Genomic DNA, 21,647 nt, shown 5'->3' with positions numbered 1-21,647 from the left:
CAATATTGCTAATTGATCTTGCAAATGACTCCATTAACATGGCAAAAAGAAGAGGCGATAAGGGGCATCCTGCATGTCTACCTCTAAAAAGGGGACATTTTTTCTCATCAATATCCTGTTTACTCTTATTGTAGCAAATGGTTGGAATATAAGACAGAAATCCAATTTTCAAAAGTAGGGCCTAAACTGCGTGCATCTAGAATATCTTTTAAGAACTGCTAGTTTAGTCTCTCTAAACTTTTAGTGCATCTAGTGATAAATATATATGGGCCTCATTCATAAAGCCTTCAAAGAAATTGAGGTCTAAAACTCTGTTAACATTATCCGATAGCTGCTTGTTTAATACAAAGCTGTTTTGGTCACTATTAATGTATCTAGGTAATAATTTTTTCAGTCTGTTTGCTAGGATTGAAGCGTACATTTTTGCATCTTGATTTAGTAAGGAGATGGGCCTCTGAGGCACACCGTTGGATGATCCTCACCAGGTTTTGAGATGACTACATTTTATCCTTCTCTCTAAATATCTGAGGGGTTTTTTTGTTAGTTCATTGAAGATATTCTTAACTGTTATATTAGTTGTGTCCTAAAAAAATTATAGAATTCTGGATGAAATCCACCAGGGCATGGGGATTTGCCATTTTTAAGGGACTTAATAACCTCTAGATCTTCCTCTGAGTTAATATCTTGCTCCAGGGCTTCTAGGTCAGGGAGTTCTAGATTTAGCAAAATATTCCTCTGTCAGCTTATGGTCAACTGACTCTAGGGAGTAAAGTCTCCTATAGAAGTTTGCAAAAGTCTCACATATACCTTTTGGGCCAGTTGCCAGTTTATTTGGCGCTTCCAGACTGGAGGTATAATTTTACTTCCTTTTAAATTTTTAGTCTATTAGCTAGTCATTTATCACTTTTGTTAATCTTTTCATAATATAGGTGTTTGGTGTATCTGATTGACAGTTCAGCTTTTTCTGTTTGTAGCAAATCTAACTTGCTTCTGACCTCTATTTTTTTATATTTTCTGTGATTGATTTTTCTGGTGTAATTTAAATTTTTCAGCCTTGTTGAGCAATGTTTGCATTTCCTCTTTTCTAACTTTTCTAACATAGGATTTTTTGTTAATTAAGATGCCCCAATTACTGCTTTCAAGATATCCCACAGAGTGCTTTTTAAAATCTGGTCAGCACTGTTTTCCTTAAAATATTGCTTATTTTCCTCTCTGATATCTTCAACTCTTTTCTTATCATCCCATAGAAGTGAGATGTTTAATCTCCATTTTTTCATTTTAGTGTGTCTTTCCACTGTCTTATAAGAAGCCAAACTAATGCATGATCTGATCAAGGTATGCATCCTTCCAGTCCTGACATTGCTGTACTAAGCAAAGATCTAGAGATCATATATGTTCTATGGGATATTGAAAAGAAGGAGTAGTCTCTTTTCTTTGGGTTAAGACACCTCTTGGAGTATGTTTATTCATTAGATAGAAAATCAGGAGAAGAATTAATCTATCCTTTATTATACTACCTCTCTGATCTATCTAACCCAGGATCTGGATACAATTATAATCATATCCAATAATAATATTTCCTTCTCTAAAATCTTCTAATGTCTGAGATAACTTTCTGAAAAAAGGTATTTGACTGTGACTAGAGGCACAAATACTTCCTAACATTAGCATTCTATCACCAATTGTACCTTTAACTAGACACTTGCCTTCATTATCTATATATTTATCCTTTATTTAGTAAGGTATATGTTTGGCAATAATGATTTCTACTTCTCTTTTATTTGATGTTCCTGGAGAAATATAAGGTGTTTGGAACTAGTTACCTTTAATGTGTTTATGATGTTCCTCCATAAGGTGTATGTTTTTAACAAAAGTCCCATGTATCTGGAGTCTTCTTTCTTTCTTTCTTTCTTTCTTTCTTTCTTTCTTTCTTTCTTTCTTTCTTTCTTTCTTTCTTTCTTTCTTTCTTTCTTTCTTTCTTTCTTTCTTTCTTTCTTTCTTTCTTTCTTTCTTTCTTTTTCTTTCAACTGCTGTTAAGACATTGGTATTTATGTTAAAGAACTGGATTGCATTAGCCATGATAAGTCCACATGAGATTCTAATGAGCAAACTAGGGAAATGTGGTCTAGATGAAATTACCAAAAGGTGGTGCACAACTAGTTGAAAAACCATACTCAGAGTAGTTATTAATGTCAAGTATCAGAGGGGTAGCCGTGTTAGTCTGGTTCTGTAGAAGCAGCAAAGAGTCCTGTGGCACCTTATAGACTAACAGACGTTTTGCAGCATGAGCTTTCGTGGGTGAATACCCACTTCTTCGGATGCAAGTGAGAGAAGTGGGTATTCGAAGAAGTGGGTATTCACCCACGAAAGCTCATGCTGCAAAACGTCTGTTAGTCTATAAGGTGCCACAGGACTCTTTGCTGCTTCTATAGTTATTAATGGTTTACTGTCAAAACGGGACATCTAGTAGGGTCCTGCTCAGATCAGTCCTGGGTTGGATACTATTCAATATTTTCATTAATGACTTGGCAATAGAGTGGAGAGTATGCTTATAAAATGTACAGATGGCACCAAGATAGAAGGGGTTGCAAGTCCTTTAGAGGACAGGATTAGAATTCAAACTGACCTTGATTAATTGGAGAACTGGTGTGAAATCAGCAAGATGAAATTCAATAAAACAAGTGTAAAGTACTACATTTAGGAAGGAAAAATCAAATCCCCAACTACAAAATGGGGAATAATTGGCTAGGCAGTAGTACTGCTGAGAAGAATCTGGGGGTATAGTGGGTCACAATTTGAATATGAGACAATGTCATGCAGTTGCAAAAAAGGCAAATATTCTGGTGTGGATTAACTGTAGTGTTATATGTGAGACATGAGAGGTAATTGTTCTGCTCTGCTTGGTACTGATAAAAAAAAAAAATTGGAGATATACCAATCTCCTAGAGCTGGAAGGGACCTTGAAAGGTCATCTAGTCCAGCCCCCTGCCTTCACTAGCAGAACCAATTTTTGCCCCAGATCCCTAAATGGCCTCCTCAAGGATTGAACTCACAACCCTGGGTTTAACAGGCCAATGCTCAAACCACTGAGCTATCCCTCCCCCTCCTCCCTGAGGCCTCATCTGAAGTATTGCTTCCAGTTTTGGACGCCACACTTTCAAATGTGGGCAAATTCAAGTGAGTCCAGAGGACAGCAACAAAAATGATAAAAGATTTAGAAAACATGACTGATGAGGAAAGGTTTAAAAAAAACTAGGGATGTTTAGTTTTGAGAAAAGAGGGGGAGACCTGAGAAGTCTACAAATATGTTATAATGAAGATGGTGATCAATTGTTGTCCTACTTTCAATGGACATAGAGAAGAAATAATTATCTTAATCTGTAGCAAGGGAGATTGAAGTTAGATATAAGGAAAATATTTCTAACTGTAAGGATAGTTATATACTGGAATAGGCTATCAAAGGAGGTTGTGCAATTCCCCTCATAGGAGGTTTTTACGAATAGGTTAGACAAACACCTGTCAGGGATGGTCTAGGTATACTTGGTCGTACCTCAGCACAGGGAGATGGACTAGGTGACCTCTTGAGATCCCATCCAGCCCTACATTTCTTTAATTGTTGTTTTAATATACTGTGACTTGAATTCCTGTTTTACTCTATTTGTTTGCCTTTTTTCCCTCCTGTTGAATAGATTTTGTATGAATTTACTACTTATGGGCCTGATCCAACTTTTATTGAAGTCAGTGAGAATCTTTTATTTTATTTCAATCAGAATTGGATTGGGTCCCAAATGAGGAAAGTGAGCAAAATTATGTTCCAAGGTGAAATTCAAATTAAATAAACAAGTTTGATCTCATCTTGTCCTTCCAAACACTTTTCAGTACAAAAATGTGATCATTTTCAAAATATCTGCTAAAATATACAGTATGATGCACAATTATAAATAAATTAGAAAATGAGAATGATATTCTCCAAGGGTGTAAGACAGATAGAATCATATATTAAATATCCTGGTTTGACATTCTTTTTATAATTTTTCTAGAAATTATGAAACTAGTGTTCCTGCAGAAGAAGAAACTCTCATTATAATCAATTCATTGAAAGAAGCTAATTTACCCAAGTTTCTTGCAGAAGATGTTCCTCTGTTTGAGAACATTATGGCAGATCTGTTCCCAGGAATTACAGTTCCAAGAGTAAGCACTCACAAACTAGAGGTAATAAAATGAATAAGGCTTTTCAGGGATAGTGATTGACAACTTAAATGTCACTGTTTTATTTCAATAAAGAAAGGGATAAAAAAATCTTTAATGGTTTAAAAATTCTTAATTTTTTTATTAAGGGAGAAACCCTGATATGCAGCAAATCAAAGTGATGTGTCTTGATGGGGGAGAGTTCTCCAATGGCCAGGGAAATAGCATCCTTCCCCTCTCTACCCTAGGCCATGGAGCCACTCTGTAACTCCTGAAGATTCAGGCCTGACCCACTTCACACAGATACGTTTGAACCACAGCTCTCCAGTCCCAGATCTGCTGATTTATCCTCCATCCTTCACAGCCCCATTGAGACCAGGGAGTGGAACCCTCCTTTGCAAATTCCCTTGATTTGTGCTCTGTGCAGTGGAACATGTTCCACTACCTGTTGGGCCCTATGTGTCTGCAGAGGAAAGGGGAAGCAGGGTTTTCTCTTAACATTTTTTGTCTGTAGTCCAGTTATCTCAGTTGTCTAAAGAAAAATGTTTTAAAAGTAAATCAAATTTACTTTTTAGTCTTTTGTTAATTTCACATGTTCATATAAAATAACATGGGATTTCTGTTAAAGGTGGATTTTCTAGTTTGTTTGAGAGAAACCTGGAGAGCTTTTTCCTCTTCATTTGTTGAAATTTGCCCAAAGATTTGAACACTGTGGAGTCTTTTCTATTCTTGGTGGTCATGTGTAGCTGGAGTTTGTGTATGTATTGAAGAGAAGATGGATCTCTGTCCAGCCCTTGTGAATGAAGATCCCTTGATCATCTTAAGATCTCTTGTGAGACTACTGGGCTGATTTTCCCGCTACTTAAGCAATATGCAAGTCTTTGCGGTATGAGGACCTAACTTTAAGCAGGCAATGTGTCCAATTGACTTCAGTTATGTTAAGCATTTGCATAAGCCTTTGCATGATTGAGACCTTACACTGATATATACTGAGAATAATTCTGTTTATGTAAAATCGGTGTGAGGTTCCTCAAGCCCATTATTTATGAGGCTTTTACAGAAAAGAGCAAGCCATAACCATGTCATAAAAGATTTTTAAGTTCTTCTTCGAGTTCCCTGTGGGTGCTCCACTTCAGGTGTCAGTGTGTCCCGATGCCACTGATCGGAGATTTACGGTAGCAGTACCTGGTTGGGACACGCGTGCACAGTAGTTGTCTTGCAGTGCCCTTGGAGATTCAAATAGTGCTCGTGCATCCCAGCCCCCTCAGATTCTTCTCAACTGTCCTCAGCTGCAGATGGAGCTCCAATTGCAGTGTCACAGAACCATCTAGAAAAGTGTTAAAAATAGTTATTAGTTAAGTTCGTCCTCAATAATTAATTAGTCATTGTTGAACTAGGTTTCTGTTTCTTTTTCTAACTGGTTAAACTAAAAAAACCCCAAAAAACAAAAAACCCTCCCTAGGGTTTTTTTCCCTCCGTTTCCTTTAGTTATCCCATGACCAAAATTGGATTCTGAAAATGCCAGCCTCTCCTGGGTTTAAAAGATGTACTTCTTGTAAGGACGCAATGCCCGTCTACGACGGACACTCACAATGCGTCTGCTGCTTAGGAGAGGAGCACATTCCTCAGAAATGCTCTCACTGCAGTAATCTTAAAGCCAGAGCGAGGAGAGACAGGGATCTCCGACTCAAAATGATTTTTATGGAAAAATCCCTAACACCACCACCAACTCCGGGAATTGGGGGATTCGCCAGGTACCTTGTCCCTAAACAGAGCAAGGGCCCTCTCCTTCAAAAAGGTGAGGAAGAGGGAGACATCTCCTGCTCATGGAGAATCGTTGAAGAGAAAACGGTCTCCAGCAAGATCGCTACCCATGGTGACCAGCAGGGTGACCATATTTGATACTCCGAGCATCTCCAGCACTGCCAATACTGGGACCTCGGCTGGCAGAGATAAAGAATCAAGTTGCAGGCATAAATCAACTTCCTCCACAGCACCAACTACTCCAAGGAAAGACACGGTGCCGACAATGCCTCAGCTCGCTATGCCCCTTCTTATGGTGCCACATACTACAGAGCTGATACCTGACCGTACTAAGTCGGCACCAGCAAAGGCCATGCGCAGGTGGATGGGATCAACCTCCCAGGCGTCTACACATAAGAACATGGCACCGCTGCCCTCGGCACCATGCTCCCTCACTAAAGCAGCAGATATCAGAATCTCATCCACACCGATACTTGGTGCCAATGGCACTGGTGCAACTGGAATCACCAAATGCCTCCAGATTCTCAAGTGATGAGGAAGCTGATATGTATGAGGCAGTCTTCTACTCCGGAGATACCTCCCCATTGGGCACTGAACCTCCAGCGTTGCACACAAGTTCCAAGGAACATCTACACAGGGACATGCCTCCATGGCTGACTAACCTGTGGATGTGCCCCCCATGCCATTTCCAATGCAGTGGGCACAGTGGGACCCATGGGCAGTTTACCGTGCTCAGGCCCTAGGGCCCTATACATCGCAGAGGTGACAGATACGCCCTGTGACAGATACTGCAAAGAGCCCTCGGAGACACAGGAGGACTCTGTAGAGGAATTGAATGATTCCAACAACCAAGAACAATCACCAACTCACAATTCATCTTCATCTCTGGATGAGGCTGTCATGCCATCCCCGCCTACTATTGCAGATGACTCAAAACAATTTCAAGAGCTATTCAAACGGATGGCACCTAGCCAGAACATCCAGCTGGAAGAGGTGACTGAAAACCAACATCAGCTCAAGATACTACACCCAGCATCCTCAACTAAGATTGCACTACCGATTAATAGCGCTCTAATGGAACCAGCAGAATTAGTATGGCAAACACCAGCAACCATACCTCCGACATGCAAAAGGGCAGACAGGAAGTATTAAGTGCCCAACAAGGGTATGGATTTCCTATTTTCATCCTCTCAGCCATACTACTTGGTTGTGGAGACAGTGAATCAATGGGGGGGAACAACACCATTATAAATCCACACCACTGGACAAGGACTCAAAAAGATTGGATTTGTTTGGCTGAAAAGTCTACTCATCGGCAACCCTTCAGTTTCGCATAGCCAGCTACACAGCAGTACTAGCGAAATACGACCATGATTATTACCAAAAACTCAGTGAATTCATAGCAGACATCCCAGAAGACGGAAGGGATCAATTCCAATCCACCATAACCTAAGGTCAACTCATGGCGAGGACTGCTTTACAAGCGTCCCTTGACATCGTGGTCACGGCTGCTTACACAACAGCTACAGCAGTAGTCATGAGGAGGGCCTCCTGGCTACAATCCTCTGGAATACCAAAGGACCTCCAGACTAAAGTTGGGGACCTCCCCTTTGACAGGGAAAAACTGTTCTTGGCAAAAAACAGATGAAGTCCTACACTCAATGAAAGACTTTCGAACTACGCCCCAAACCCTGGGCATCTGTATGCCCCTTAACAAATGTAGGAGATATCAACCTTACCAGTGCAATAGACACAACTGGACAGAGACAACAGAGGCCTTATGATAATCAAAGACAAAGGCACAGATCACAGAGACATCACCCTACCCAGTCCCAGACTGCCATCCCAGTCATCTTCAAACAAGATGCAATTTTGAAGCATTGATTAAGGGTCTGACCGACCGCCCCCGACCACCAGCGCCAATAGAACCAATAATCCAAGTTTTTGGTCATTGACTCTGACCATTCGACCATATGTGGGCCACCATCACTACGAACCACTGGTTTTTGGAGATCATTCAAACAGGTTATACCATCCCCTTTACCTTCATCCCACCTACCCACCCGCCTGCCCCATCACTCTTCAGGGACCCTTCTCATGAGCACCTATTGAGACAAGAAGTAGATCACCTTCTACAATTACGGACCATGGAACAAGTTCCAACACAACACAGAGGGAAAGGATTTTATTCCCATTATTTTCTGACTCAAAAGAAAAATGGAGGTTGGAGACCCATACTAGACCTCAGAAAACTCAACAAATTTGTCCATATCCACAGATTCAAAATGGTCACACCGAACTCGATCATCCCAGCTCTGGAAGAGGGGGACTGATTTTCAGCCCTCAACATACAAGATGCTTACTTTCACATTACCATCCATACTGCTCACAGACAATTCCTACAATTCACAGTGGGACAAGATCACTTCCATTACAGAGTACTGCCATTCAGACTGTTGACAGTTCCATGGGTCTTTACCAAAACCCTAGCGGTGGTAGCTGCTCATCTACGCAGACAGGGAATACTGGTATTCCCATACTTACACGATTGCCTACTAAAAGGTTCTACCAGGATGGAAACACTACACATGACTTGACAAACCATCTCTCTGTTTCACTCCCTAGGGCTACAAATCAACAAAAAGAAATCTACCCTAACTCCAGTACAACAACTGGACTTCATAGGAGTGCACCTGGATTCAGTAGAGATCAAAGCATTGCTACCGATGCCCCGATTCACAGCACTGACCTCCGTCATATCGGTGATCTCAGACAGCCTGTAGGTGCCTGCACCTGCCGACAACTCCTGGGATATATGGCGGCCACCACTTTCATTGTAAAACATGCCAGACTACACCTGCATTGCTTTCACGAAAGCACAACCTACACAAAAGACTCACACCAACCCCAGAGGTCCTACATTCACTACGATGGTGGACAAACCCAATAAACGTGTGCTCAGGCATCCCGTTTCAGCAGGTACAAATCACAACAGATGCCTCACTGGTCGGATGGGGAGCTCACCTAAATCAATATACAACCCAAGGCAAGTGGTCTCCCACGGAAACACACTTACAGATCAACCTGCTCAAATTACGCGTGGTTCGCAATACATACCTACATTTCCTCCCCATTATGCGAGGCAAAACAATAAGGATCCCGACAGATAGCGTTGCATGTATGTTCTATATAAACCGCCAGAGTGGGGCACATTCCCACTCCTTTATGCACAGAGGCCTTAAAACTATGGAATTGGTGCATAAAACACAACATCTCTGTTACAGCAGCATACCTCCCAGGCTGACTGAACATGATGGCAGACACATTAAGCAGATGATTTTCCCAAGAGCACGAATGGGAACTGAACGACAAAATAATCAAACACATATTTCACATGTGGGGATCACCACACATAGATCTGTTCGCGACATCGGTAAACAAGAAATGTCCAAAGCTTTGTTCACGAGCAGGACTCAGAGCACAATCCCTGGGGGACGCTTTCCTCATCAAATGGAGTGCTCCTCTTCTATACACATTTCCACTCATACCTCTGATCTCCAGAGTGATGCACCAAATACGAACAGACAGAGGCAAAATAATACTCATAGTACTGACATGGCCCAGACAGACTTGGTTCCCTTACTTGTCGTGCATGGTGATCTTCAAACTGTTCACTTTTCCTCGCCTATGGAATCTTCTCTCTCAGGATGTCGGTCAAGTCCTCCATCTGGACCCGGAGAGACTTCACCTGAAGGCATGGTTCCACCCCAACGAACTAACCTGCTCAGAACAGGTAAAACAGGTGTTAATAAACAGCAGGAAATACAGCACATGCACTATTTACTTACAAAAATGGAAAAGATTCTTCCTGTGGTGCCAAAACAAACAGATAGCTGCAAGTTGGGCACCACTTCCACTAATCATGGATCATTTATTATCCCTAAAGAACTCAGAGCTTGCTACGAGCTCGCTTAGAGTTCACCTTGTGGCCATCACGGCCTTCCATAAACAAGTAGATGGGACATTGGTATTCACCCACCCGATTACTAAATGATTCCTAATGGGCATACAGAATATGTATCCAGACATCCATGTGGGTGTGGGTTCTTGGGACTTAAATCTGGTTCTCAAAAGTCTAACCAGAGCCCCTTTCGAATCCTTAGCCATATGCTCATTACTTCACTTATCTATGAAAGTGGCATTCCTGGTCGCCATTACATCGGCACGAAGAGTTAGTGAAATAGGGGTTCTCATGGCTCATCCCCATACACAATATTCTTCAAGGATAAAGTCACACTTAGAACACATCCTAAGTTTATGCCCAAAATATCATCTTCATTCCATCTCAACCAACCAATTCACTTACCTACATTCCACCCAAAACCACACACTAATGCTCAAGAGGCAATCCTGCACACACTGGATGTGCGCCGGGCCTTAGCTTTTTACCTAGACAGAACAAAGCCATTCCGTAAATCTCTTAGATTCGTTGTGTCAACAACAGAACAATCAAAAGGCTCTGCCATATGACTCAAAGATTATCCAAATGGATATCCAACTGTATCCATACATGCTATTCACTACATACAACTGAAGCCCCTCTGGGCATCAGAGCCCACTCAACAAGAGCTTTAGCTACCTCCACAGCATTTCTACACAATATTCCCATTCTAGACATCAGCAGGGTAGCCACCTGGGCCTCTGAACACACATTCACGAACCACTGTGCAATAACTCTTGGTTCCAGCTTGAATACATGACTAAGCCTCACTGTACTAGCCTCAGCAATTGACTCCACTCCGAAGTCCCTTCCATCTTCATGAGGGCACTGCTCTACATTCATCTGAAGTGGAGCACTCACAGCACTTGGAGAAGAAGAGAGTGTTCATCACCTTATGCAGTAACTGAGGTTCTTCGAGATGTGTATCCCTCGGGGTGCTCCACCACCCACCCTCCTTCCCTCTACTTCAGAGTTTGCAGTAAGGACTATACAGTAGAGAAGGAACTAAGGGGTTAGGACACGCGAGTGCTAGTTGAATCGCCAACAGCATCATGAGAAGGTTACTGCGCACACGCATCCCAACCAGGCACTGGTACTGAAAATCTCCAATCAGCAGCACCGGCATGCACCTGAAGTGGAGCACCCACAGGGACACACATCTGGAAGAACCTCAGTTACTGCACAAGGTGAGTAACCCTCTCTTTTCAATTTCCATGATATTATACACCGCTACCCTGATATAACGCTGTCCTCGGGAGCCAAAAAATCTTACTGTGTTATAGGTGAAACCGCGTTATATCGAACTTGCTTTGATCCACTGGAGTGCGTAGCTGTGCCCCCCCCAGAGCTCTGCATTACCGTGTTATATCCAAATTCGCGTTATATTGGGTCGCATTATATCGGGGTAGAGGTGTAGTTAACATGTTTCATGTCTTAGGAGTTAAGATGTGTACAGTATTATATAATTCAAGTAAGTGGAAATTCTGAGCATGTGTCTTTGCCCATAGAAAATAAAGAGAACTGTTTTATGAATACAAGGTCATGACACTGAAGGACTAAGTAAAAGAAAGAAACAATAATTTAATCTGTTCCATTTAATCTGTCAATTTGAGCTGTGCTAAACTGGATGCATGTGATATTTAAGCATTATAGTTGGAATTGCAATTAATCAGAGATTTCTTTATGATATTGTTAATTGCATTCTAGCATGCATCAGAAACATTTGTATGTTCTTAGGGGATACAATAACCTATTTTATTTATTTATTTATTTATTTAAGGAATATTAGCCCCAGGTATTGTGGAAATCACCTACTTTTCTAATTTCTTCTGCTTCTGATACTGCTGCCTTCCTGAAAATGTTTTCAGGAAAATGCATTTACCGCAGAAGCAGTCACTTTACCTTTTAATTTCTTTTAAGTTCTATTACTGTGCTAACTGTGTGATTTATTTTTTTCATCTTAGAAATCAGTAGCTGTTGCAATGCAACAGTTATGTTTGCAGCCTTGGGCATCTCAGATAGAAAAAGTTTTACAGTTTCACAATCAAATTCTGGTAAGTACAGCAGAACATTTGTTAATATGACAAATGCCTTGAATTTGAGGTACAAGTCCAGAGATTCTTTGAAGATTTGTGACAGTATCCAAAAGATCCTAATATAATCACATGCCTGTTGAGAACTACAAAATTGATATTGTAGTAGAAAGAAAAAATATTTTTGAGACCAAAATCAAATTCATATCAGAATTCTAAACTTGCACACATGCTAAATCATTGAAATTTTTTTCTAATAGTCTATCATTTTAGGGATAAGCTCCAATGCCACTTAGAAACGAGCTGATCTTTGCAAATGTGTTTTCAGGCTCGGGTTGGTGTGATGTTAGTGGGCCCTACAAGTGGAGGGAAGACAACTGTTAGAACAATTTTAGAAAAAGCTTTGGTAATTTTACCAACTTTATGTTTGGAAAAAATTTCAAAAAATGATGCTGTTTTGCAGGTAAGATATTTGAATATCTCTCTTATATGTTAGTTTTAAGCTGCTGGGTTTAGTTTAATTTTTAATCTTGAAGGGCATTTATTTTAAAGTTGGTTCATAATTATGCATAGATCATAATTTTTCCAGCAAACTAATTTATCAGTAAAGATCCATATTTGTTTCTCTTTTTAAATTGAGTGCTTTGGGAAAGTAACACATTAATATCCTGGGGAGAGTATTTTGAAAAGTGCCCAAGAAAGTTTAATGCCCAGTTCCCATTGAAAGTCAAGAGGAATTGGATGCCTTAAGTCTCTTAAGCACTTTTGAAAATTGCACTCTGAAGTGTGGGGGTGGAAAGAACAAGTTTCAGTGGAAGTTTCCTCACTACACTCAATCTTTGAGCCTTAACCTAGGAAGACCACCCCTGTACCTGAGAGGTAATTTGTTCTTCATGCCTATTCATTCAGACCTTGGCCTTTCTGTTGACTGCCACTAGTGTGCTCAGATATATCAGTGATATGGGCAGTTGTCTACTAGGAAGCAGACTGAGACAATTACAGATCGTTACAGATTTTAATAATTTTAATAACTTTTAATAATTACAGATCGTTGCGAGATTTGAACCAGTAATAACCTAGTAATGAAATACTTCATGTCTCATCACCAATTCCTTGAATCATCTAGTCCCCTATTTATTGTTTAGAATTAATTAGTCAGACATACACTTTTCAGCTAAGAAAACTGAAAGAGATCTGTTTATATTTCAAAAAGAATACATACTTTATGCTCCTTTTTTATTAAAGAATGTCAATATCTTGCAGTAAAATTTAAATTTTTGTAGTTAGCCTTTTAAAATGTAAATTAATTTAGACAAGGGATAACCCAGTAATAATCTTGCAAATAAGAATTTATTGCATGATACTGAACCACAAAAAAAAGTCATATATGGTGCAGGAAGACTTAGCAATGACAAATCTGGAAGTCAGTGCAACAAAAGATTTATGTAAAGACATCTGAAGCATAAAATACTCTTCTGTTTTTTATACAAATGTTTTACACTTAACTGCTAATTCATTAACATGAGCTTATTCTGGTCTTTTGATTAAGTATCCATTTTTTAAATTGGCCAAAAATTTACTGCTTCTTTGTGTGCTTGCTCATGTCCATTCCACTGTAGGTGGGTGCTCGCTACACGCACCGGTCCTGGAAGTTTTTCCCACAGTGGTATCCACAGTGGATCAGCTCTGGCGCCCTCTGAAGTGACGTGCATATGTGCTGGTATAGGGACTGCCGCCACCCCCCCTTCAGTTCATTCTTACCGCCAGTGATGGTGCTGGAACAGTCCCTTGCCTTGGCAAGCTTTTGGCTTTTTCAGTGTTGTTTCTAGTATTGTTTGCTGTATATAATTGTTGAGGGTAGTTTCTAGTGTAGTTCTTATTAGTTTCCTTAGTGTAAATATAGAATAAGTTAGTCTCCTATGACTTAGCCCAGGGACGGTGCATGCCCCAGTCCCTTTGCTTCAAGCCTTGTGAGCACTGTAAAAAACCTATGTCCATCAGCAATCCCCATCAAAGCTTTCTGAAGTGCTTGAGGGAAACCCACAAGTGACAACTTCCGCATTTGCAAAAGTTTTAAGCCACACACCAGAAAGGAGTGAGACATTTGGCTTTGAGCAGTCCTTATGGAGCCAGCCAGATTGGACTCTGCTACAAGCACCTCTGCGATGGTGCGGAGTGTGGCACTGGCCCTGACCACCGAATGGTGCCAATCCCCATCCCCAGTACTTGCTAAGAAGCAGAAGAAACACACTGGGATCGGGCAGTCTCACATGTCTCGTAAAGGGAAGGAGAAAGCCGGAGGTGAGCAAAGACCCACGTGGGGCAGCTGATCCCCTCCAGAGTGCAGCCAGGCTCCAGCATCACCGACTGATCTGTCGAACTCCCTCTGGGACCTGCCCGCCACCCTGGGAAGCAGCAGAGGCACTAGGCACCTGGCAGAGCTATCCACACCACAGGACTTTCAGGCTGCTTAAGGACATATTGTCCTTCCAACTGCTGCTGATGCCTGTGAGAGAAGTTGCCTGCTCGAGAGCAATCCTGCCCTGGGGCCTTTAAAACAATTCCTATCTACATGGCACCGCTCCCTGGCACCACCACAGGAGGCATCCCGCCAGCAGTCTCCAGAGCTGTGCTGTCTGCCCTCCAACACAAGCCAGCTGGCCTGCCAGAGCTCCTAGTACCACTCCCTGCACTCCAGGCTCCATTCTCTGGAATCTCAGTGTCATTTGCCAGCTATCTGGCACAGACCTCCCAAGGCACGCCGCCAGTCCGCAGAGGCCTGGCACTGGTCTCCTGAGTGTCTGTGTTACTCTCCAGACTCATGGCACCAATCCCTTGAGTCTCAACGCCGGTCTCTGAATCGACAGTACCAGTCTCCAGAGGCCCGACGCCAATCTCTGGAGTCATGATGGAGGTCTCTGCGCTCCCAGTCACTGAAGCCCTGGCACCGTTTCCAGAGTATGAGGCATTGATCACCAGGCAACCATCACTGATCCACCAAGCACTGTCACCAGAGACCCAACAACAAGTTCCGACTTCCGGGCACCGGTCCCCAGGGGATGAGCACAGGGACAGCTCAAAGGAAAGGCAAAGAGGCAGTAGTGGTACCACCATGGGGCGGGGAGGCGGGAAGGATATCTTAGTGGTTACTAAACCCAGCGTTGTGAGTTCAATCCTTGAGAGGGCCATGTAGGGATCTGGGACAAAAATCAGTACTTGGACCTGCTAGTGAAGGCAGGGGGCTGGACTCAATGACCTTTCAGGGTCCCTTCCAGTTCTATGGGATAGGTATATCCCCATGGTCCCCAAGACAAGTCTCTTCCTTCTCAGTCTCAGAAGGCGAGGAGCTCATAGTGCCCGTAGGCCAAGGTCAGCTGCCAGTTTCATCGGGATGGCCCCCAGAACTGCCAGCAAGTGCTTTGCCTCAGGGCCAGTGGCAGTTCTAGAACCCTTGGGAATTCCCTCAGATATCGGAGCTTGTGCAGTGATCAGTCTCAGGGACTTCTGAGAAGCGATCGGTGACAGTTTCCCGTCCACCCCGACACTCAGGAGTCGGAGCAGGGTGTCCAGTGGTAGCCAGCCTCAGCCAAGGCTCCCCCGGCAGCAGAAATGGAGTTGGTCAACCCATCTCCTCATCCTCTTCACTTGATAAGCCATTGGAGGGGCCCTCCCATGTGATTCTCCAGGACCATGTCAAAGCTCAGCAGGAGCAACTTAAGAATGGCAACAAATCTGGGGCTGGGGGTTGAGGAGTTGGCAGAATCTTCCAACACCCTATTTGACATATTGAGTGCAGCGGCCCCTTCTAAGGTGGTTCTGCCTGTCCACGAGGAGGTGGTAAAGTTAATCAAGGCCTTGTGGCAAATTCCCTCCTCTCTGCACCCCATCTCCAAGCGGGCAGAGAGGAAATAAATCCTGGCTAAAGGCTTCAAATACCTTTCCACCCACCTGTCCCTGAGCTCTTTGGTTGTATCCACTGCCAATGAACTTGACAGGCAGGGGCAACCTGATTTGACCCCTAAGAACAAAGATGCAAAGAGGCTCGATATGTTTGGCAGAAAGATTTATTCAACTGCCAGTCTCCAATTGCAAGTGGCCACACACACAGCCCTGCTTGGCAGATATAACATTTGGCAAGCCGTGGCCAAGCTTTTGGACTCTTCGCCAGAGGGCTCTAAGCAGGAGTTCCTGGCCATTCTCACAGTCAGGACTGTGGCTTTGGCCATGTCCATGAGAAGGGCATCTTGGCTATAGTGGTCCAGGCTCCCAGTGGAGGTTCAGCAGCCAACCCAAGACTTCCCCTTTGATGGCCTGGCGCTATTCTCGAACCAAGCAAGCAACAGATTGCATGGTCCAAAAGATTCCCAGGCTACATTGCGCTCCCTGGGTCTTCACGTGCCTGCGCCTGCAAGAAAGTGGTTCAAACTGCAGCAGACCCAGAGATTCGGGAGCCAGTTCAGGTTGGAGTGCTACCGTAAGACGGGCCACAGCTATAAGTACTGCCATTGCCAACTGCTGACTATTTCTGCTCAGTCGGGCTCCACCCAACACCAGCCGGGTAACAAGCAGGCATTTTGAGGGTGCGCCCAATAGCAACCTCCCAGTCTGCAACTGAAATCCAATGCCTCTTTTATTTTCCAACTGTTTACTGCCCTACCTCCCTGCCTGGGCTTCTATAATATCACCAGTAGGTGCTTAGCACTGTGGCAGAGGGGGTATACCCTCCAATTCCCTTCTATCCCTCTCTCCCTCCTACTCCCCCCACCCCGAATCCCTCTTCAGGGACCCTTCTCATGAGCATCTGCTTGCTCAGGAGGTTCAAGACCTCCTGCGGGTGGGAGCCATAGAGGAATTTCCCCAGAGGGAAAGGATTTTACTCCTACTGTTTTTTATTCCAAAGGCCAAGCAGGGGGCTATGCCCCATTCTCAACCTGCAAGACATCATAAAATATCTCAAGAAGTTGAAGTTCTGCATGGTCTCCCTAGCTTCCATCATCCTTTCCCTGAATCCTGGAGACTGGTATGCTGCCCTCGACTTGAAGGATGTGTATTTTCATATTTCGATTTTTCATGGCTAAAGAAGGTTCCTACCTTTTGTAATTGGGCAGACCCGTTACCAGTTCGCAGTGCTCCCATTTGGCCTAGTGACAGCACCAAGAGTGTTAACAAAGTGCAAGGTAGAGGTTGCAGCCTACTTCAGACATAGGGGTATCCGAATCTACTCATAGCTCGACAACTAGCTTATCGGGCCAGTCTAGGGAGCATGTCCAATGCAGTGTTGCGGTGCTACAAGCCATCTGCCAAGCACTGCGCCTGTTGATAAATGAACAAAAATCAGCACTGGTCCTGGTGCAAAAGATAGAGTTTATCAGAGCAGTCTTTGACTCTTCCCAAGCCAGAGATTTCTTGCCAGAAGCCAGGTTCGAGGCAATGTCAGATCTGATTGCCCAAATCACCACCCACCTGCTTACTACAGCCCGGGCCTGTCTCAGGCTGCTAGGACACATGGCGGCATGCACTTATGTTGTCCAGCACACAAGACTATGCCTCAGACCCCTCCAGATGTGGCTGGCATCACTTGGACAAGCTCCTCACTATCCCGCCACGGGTACTCACCGCCCTGCAATGGTAGTGCAACCTTGATCTGGTGTTGGAAGGTGTTCCGTTTGCGACTCCACGACCCACAGTGTCCCTGGTGTCGGATGCTTCTGACCTCGGTAGGGGAACCCACCTCGGTACACTCTGAACTCATGGTCTATAGGGTTGAGAGGAGCTGTCGCTACACATAAACATCAGAGAGTTCAGGGCCATCCACCTGTTTTGCGTAGTGTTCCTTCCCCATCTGTGTGGTTGAGTAGTGCAGGTATTGACAGACAACAAGGCCTCCATGTTCTATATCAACAGACAGGGGAGCTCGATCGTCGGCCCTTTGTCAGGAAGTCCTTCACCTGTGGGACTTCTGTATCCAAAATGCTAGCCACCTGGAAGCCTCCGGAACACACTGGTGGATCGTCTCAGCGGGTCCTTCTTCTCTCACCACGTGTGGTCCCTCCACTAGGAGGTTGTCAAGATACTCTTCCAGAAGTGGGGAGCTCCCCAAGTGGACCAATTCACCACCAGATAGAACAGAAAATGTCACCAGTTCTGCTCTCTGCAGGGTCTCGAAAGTGGCTCGCCATCCGTTGCCTTTCTCCTATCATGGACGGGCGACCTGATGTACACCTTACTGCCAATCTCATTGATCAGCAAAGTCCTTTTGAAGATCAAGAGGGACAAAGCATGAGTAATTATGATCGCCCCGGGTTGGCCTCGCCAGCATTGGTTCGGCACACTCATGGACTTAGCGGTAGCAGCCCTGTGGACACTTTCCAACTGCCAGGACCTGCTCTCTCAGGATCATGGACTGTTACTGCACCTGAACCTTGCCTCTCTCCACCTCACAGCATGGATGCTGCATAACTGAATCTTGAAGAACAAGCCTGCTCTAGTTAGGTCTGGCAGGTTCTTTCAGAAAGCAGAAAGGCCTCCACTAGAGTGACTTACCTGGCAAAGTGGAAGCACTTCTTCTGCTGGGTGTCGGAGCAGTATATCTTTCCAGTCCAGTCATCACTACAATACATCCTGGATTACCTGCTTCACTTAAAGCACCATGGCCTTGCCTTTTCATCAATCAACGTGCACTTGGTGGCCATATTGGCCTTCCACTCTCGCATCCAGGGTTGATCAGTATTCTCACACAAGATGACAATCAGGTTCCTGAAAGGCCTTGAAACACTTTTCACACTGGTCTGGGATCCAGTTCCCCAGTGGGATCTCAACCTGGTCCTCTCCAAGCTCATTGGCCCTCCCTTCGAGCCTCTGGCTTCTTGCACTCTTTCACACGTGTAATGGAAGATCTCATTCCTTGTAGCTACAATGAAGTCGCATCTTACGCGGGGGGTAGGTTCTAAAGTCAGCGCGTAAGGCGAAAATCGCGTATAGTCAAAATTACCCTTGAAAATCCCTTAAATCGCCCATAAAGTACAGTATACTGTACATGGTTTTGTGTATACAACCCTGTACAGTAATAGGTATAAATGTATAATGTATATAGTAATGTACAGTATATAATAAAGAGTACATATGCAAAATATATTTTTACAGTACTGTATTTTTAATTACAGGTGGCAATTACAGGGGGTAATTATAGGGGATCATCAGGGCTTGATGTCGATCCAGGAAATGGAGGTGACAGAGAGCTTGGATGACAGAGAGCGAGTCGTAGATGAAATGGTTGGCTTTGGTTCAGCTCGAGAAGTTGATTGTGTAGGCTCATCTGCTGCTGGCTGTTTTTCTTTGAAAAACATGGTGATTGGCAACTGTCGCTGTTGTCTCTTGAGCTGCTCAAACATTTCTTGATACGGTCTCAAATCGTCCATAATAACCACGTGTGATTTTGAGGCTTTGTTCCATAGAGGGATCATATTCAGAAATTAAATCATTCAAGTGTTTCGCTGCTTGGAACACTTCAGCAAGATTCCAACTTGCTGGCTCTTCCTGTTCGTCGTCATCATCTTCATCTTCTGTAGATGATTTTATCAGTTCCTCTAACTCTTCGTTAGTCAATGTTTCTCTATGGCTCTCAATTAATTCTTCAATTTCTTCCTCAAGGATGTCGACGAAGCCATCACCACCCACTTGCCTGGCCACCTGAACAATGCGTTTCACTTCTTTGTCAATGGTCAGGAAACCCTTAAAATCATTCATACATTCTTTCCATAGCTTTCGCCAACATGCATTGACTGTTTCAGGCTTGATTGCATCTATTGCCTGTTTAATATAAGTGATGCAATTAGCAATGTTGAAGGACTTCCAACACTCTATCACATTAAGATTGAGATCAGCATCCATAGTGCTACGTATCTGTGAGAACGTAAGCCTCGTGTACATGGCCTTGAAACAGTGAATCACGCCTTGGTCGAGAGGATGGAGGTGGTATTGGGGGGGAGAAAGACGACTTCGATGTCATTATGTGCAAACCGGAGTGCCGCAGGGTGGCCAGGAGCATTGTCTACAATCATCAACACTTTAAGTCATGTCCTTTCATTCCGGATGTCAAGCGGTACCTCGAAGAGAAACGCTTGTGGAACCAATCCAGAAATAATGCTGCCGTCACCTAAGCCTTTTTATTTGATTGCCAGAACACAGGCAGGAGATTTTTTGTTCTTGCCTTTTAGGGCATGGGGATTTGCAGCCCTGTAGAGCAAGCCCGGCTTTATTAAATGCCCAGCCGCATTGCCACAAAACAACACAGTCACATGGTCTTTAGCTGCTTTGAAGCCAGGGGCTTGTCTTTCTGATTTCAAAATGTAAGTGCGGTTGGGCATTTTTTTCCAGAAGAGCCCAGTCCCGTCAGCATTAAAAACTTGTTCCAGAAGATAGCCCTTTTCTTCTATGATTTTCTTTAATTGTTCGGGGTAGGCTTTTGCTGCCTCTTCATTGGCAGATGCAGCTTCACCAATAGTCTGCACGTTTTTGAGGTTGAAGCGGTTCCTAAAACTGTTAAGCCAACCTTGGCTGGCTTTGAATTCCTTCTCATCAGAAGGATGTCCCTCTTTGGCAGGAGGTTTGAACAGTGTGTAGAGGCTAAGAGCCTTTTCTTGCAACGTGTTGCCATCAATTGGCACACGTTTATGATTCATGACTTCCAGCCATAAGTTTAATGCCTTTTCAGTCTTCACTAAAGTCTTATCACGCACCTGGCTCGTCACCTTAGCAGTTACTGGCGCACTTGATGCCACGGCTTGACGAATTTCTCTCTCTCTAATCTTGATGGCATGGATGCTAGACTCATTGCGGCCATATTTACGCACCATGCTGGAGACTGACATACCATCTCTCAATAAGTCCAACACAGCCAGTTTTTCCTCCAGCATTGGAACAGATTGCTGTTTCTTCGGTTGAGCACCAGATGAAGTAGTTGACTTGCGTTTAGGGACCATGTTGTACGAAAAATACGTATCTTTAAACACTAGAATCACACTCAGCGTGGTGAGATGCTCACACTATGAGAGGCATGCGGAACTGAGACTGACTGAGGGAACAGCAGATTCACGTCTCCCATCTCACGCTCACTCCAGGGCATTCCCTCATTGCGTGGAATCGCCTGCACTATTTACAGGTATCTTGTTGTTTTTCTTTTTCTTTTTTTTTTTTTGCTGAGAGTGTATAGTTGAATTAGCGTAAGTTAAATGCGCGTGTGATGCGACTTGCCTGTGTTACATTGGTGAGGCGAGTCTTCAAGATTAAAGCTCTTATGCTGGAGCCCCCACACACGGTGTTCTACAAGAACAAGGTAAAACTGTGTCCCTATCCAGCCTTCTTGCCAAAGGTGATATTGTAGTTGCATGTCAATCAGGATATCTTCCTCCTGATATTCTGTCCAAAGAAGAGAGGCGTCTACACACCGTAGACATCAGGCATGCCCTAGCCTTCTACCTGGAGTGCACCAAGCCCTTCAGTACATCTACTCAACTCTTCATTGCGGTGGCTGATAGGATGAAGGGCCTTCCAGTGTCTTCTCAGAAGATTTCGTCCTGAATCACCACGTGCATCCATACTTATTAGGAGATAGAACAGGCTGTGCCCCCACCAATAGTGACAGCTCATTCCACAAGAGCTCA

General features: G+C 43.8%; 1 protein-coding gene across 1 annotated transcript in view; it reads left to right on the top strand.

The window, feature by feature from the left end:
- Window positions 1–21,647, top strand: part of DNAH14 (dynein axonemal heavy chain 14) — a 471,830-nt gene that overhangs the window by 221,053 nt on the left and 229,130 nt on the right. Inside the window, exons 37-39 of the mRNA XM_045010332.1 lie at window positions 4,041–4,212; window positions 11,917–12,006; window positions 12,314–12,448. Of these exons, the coding sequence (XP_044866267.1) occupies window positions 4,041–4,212; window positions 11,917–12,006; window positions 12,314–12,448 (397 nt within the window). The remainder of the gene's footprint in view (window positions 1–4,040; window positions 4,213–11,916; window positions 12,007–12,313; window positions 12,449–21,647) is intronic.

This window comes from Mauremys mutica, chromosome 3, assembly GCF_020497125.1.
Source record: "Mauremys mutica isolate MM-2020 ecotype Southern chromosome 3, ASM2049712v1, whole genome shotgun sequence".
NCBI lineage: Eukaryota > Metazoa > Chordata > Testudines > Geoemydidae > Mauremys > Mauremys mutica.
This window is presented reverse-complemented; position numbering and strand designations above follow the sequence as displayed.